This window comes from Silene latifolia, chromosome Y (genome assembly GCF_048544455.1).
Source record: "Silene latifolia isolate original U9 population chromosome Y, ASM4854445v1, whole genome shotgun sequence".
In the NCBI taxonomy this organism is placed as follows: Eukaryota; Viridiplantae; Streptophyta; class Magnoliopsida; order Caryophyllales; family Caryophyllaceae; genus Silene; species Silene latifolia.
In genome coordinates this window covers 287,919,877-287,921,241 of record NC_133538.1, presented here as the reverse complement: position 1 = coordinate 287,921,241, position 1,365 = coordinate 287,919,877, and the positions used below count along the sequence as shown (strand labels likewise).

The following is a 1,365-nucleotide window of genomic DNA, read 5'->3' as shown; positions in this document are numbered from 1 at the left end:
GACCACAACAAGAAGACGGTGACTTTTGCAATGGGTTACTTGACTTGAGAGTCGCATTCATTTGAGTGGATTTTTAAAAAATTCCTCGAAGCAATGGGGCAGAAAGAACCTCAATGTGTAATTACGGACCGGTGCCGGAAATTAAAAAAGCCTGCCCAAATGTCTTCAACCATTCTCATTCAAATCTTCGCATGTGGCATATCATGCAGAAAATGCCTGAGAAAGTGGGAAGGGCAATCTGCAATGATACGGAATTTATGACCGACATAAATGCCGTTGTGTGGGATGTCGACCTCGAGCCACACGAATTTGAACAGAAATGGAAAACTGTTATTGAAGCCCATGGTATGGAAAGCAACCGGTGGTTGAAGTATGTCTTTGCAATCAGACAAAAGTGGATACCGGCATACTTTCGGGATCTGCCTCTAGGTAGTTTGTTGCGAACAACCCAGAGATCCGAAAGTTCAAACAGCTATTTCAAGCGGTTTGAAAGCCATTTTGGAACCCTCATCGAGTTTTGGATGAGGTACAATTCCGCAATAGAGCAGCAAAGGCATACACAAAGGAGGATGGATAATGCCAATGAGCATAGTATGCTCGAGAAAGTAGGGCCGATGAAGGTAGAGATGCATGCCTCACATGTCTACACCCATCCTATCTTTGCGGACTTTCAGAATGAAGTCAAACATGCCATATGCAGCATGGGGGTCGGGGGTTTGACAACAGTAGGGGCGGTGGAGTATCATGACGTTTGTGATGGACTGAAGCACAGGAGCTTCCGAGTTGAATTTAACACCAAAACTAACGAGAGCAAATGTGCATGTAAGTCATTTGAGAGGCATGGCATTGTTTGTCGCCATATCTTTGTGGGTGTGGAATGGTAGGCGGGTCCACAGGATACCCGACCCTTATGTCCTTGCTCGATGGACAAAGAAATCCTACGAGCCAGCTTGTCCGAGATGAAAATGGAAAGATGATAGAAGAGATTGATGAAGCCGACATCAAGAAAGCCGAGATGTCAAAGGTTTGGTCCGAGATTTATGCAATCTGTTGGGGTGATGGACGGTTATGCTACCGTTACACATGAAGCAACTGCAGAAAATCCTGACACAGTTCAGGGAGAACATCACAGGACCAACTGAACCGAAGACTAAAAACCAGGAAATCGAGGCTCTTATAGGCATCACAGCTTCAAATGATATTGACCTTCGACCGCCAAACAAGACCAAAAATAAGGGCAGTGGCAAAAGATTAAGGTCCTCCAAAGAAAAGGCCAAGACCAAGCAACAAAAGAGGAAGCGAAGATGCGGTAATCGTAAGAAGTGGGTGAACCACAACAAGAGAACTTGTACTCTTCCATTTTGA

At 45.0% G+C, this 1,365-nt stretch overlaps 1 protein-coding gene across 1 annotated transcript; it reads left to right on the top strand.

The window, feature by feature from the left end:
- Window positions 1–212: 212 nt before the first annotated feature.
- On the top strand, window positions 213–1,365 carry LOC141630867 (protein FAR1-RELATED SEQUENCE 5-like). Its single transcript, XM_074443612.1, has 3 exons — window positions 213–822; window positions 885–1,024; window positions 1,099–1,365. Exons 1-3 carry the CDS (start codon window positions 213–215, stop codon window positions 1,363–1,365), a joined length of 1,017 nt encoding a protein of 338 aa, XP_074299713.1.

Coding starts and splice junctions, on each gene's coding strand:
- LOC141630867 (XM_074443612.1), top strand. CDS start 213: ATGCCTGAGAAAGTGGGAAGGGCAATCTGCAATGATACGGAATTTATG. Junction 823..884: donor TAACGAGAGCAAATGTGCAT/GTAAGTCATTTG, acceptor GTGGAATGGTAG/GCGGGTCCACAGGATACCCG. Junction 1,025..1,098: donor AGAAAGCCGAGATGTCAAAG/GTTTGGTCCGAG, acceptor AAGCAACTGCAG/AAAATCCTGACACAGTTCAG.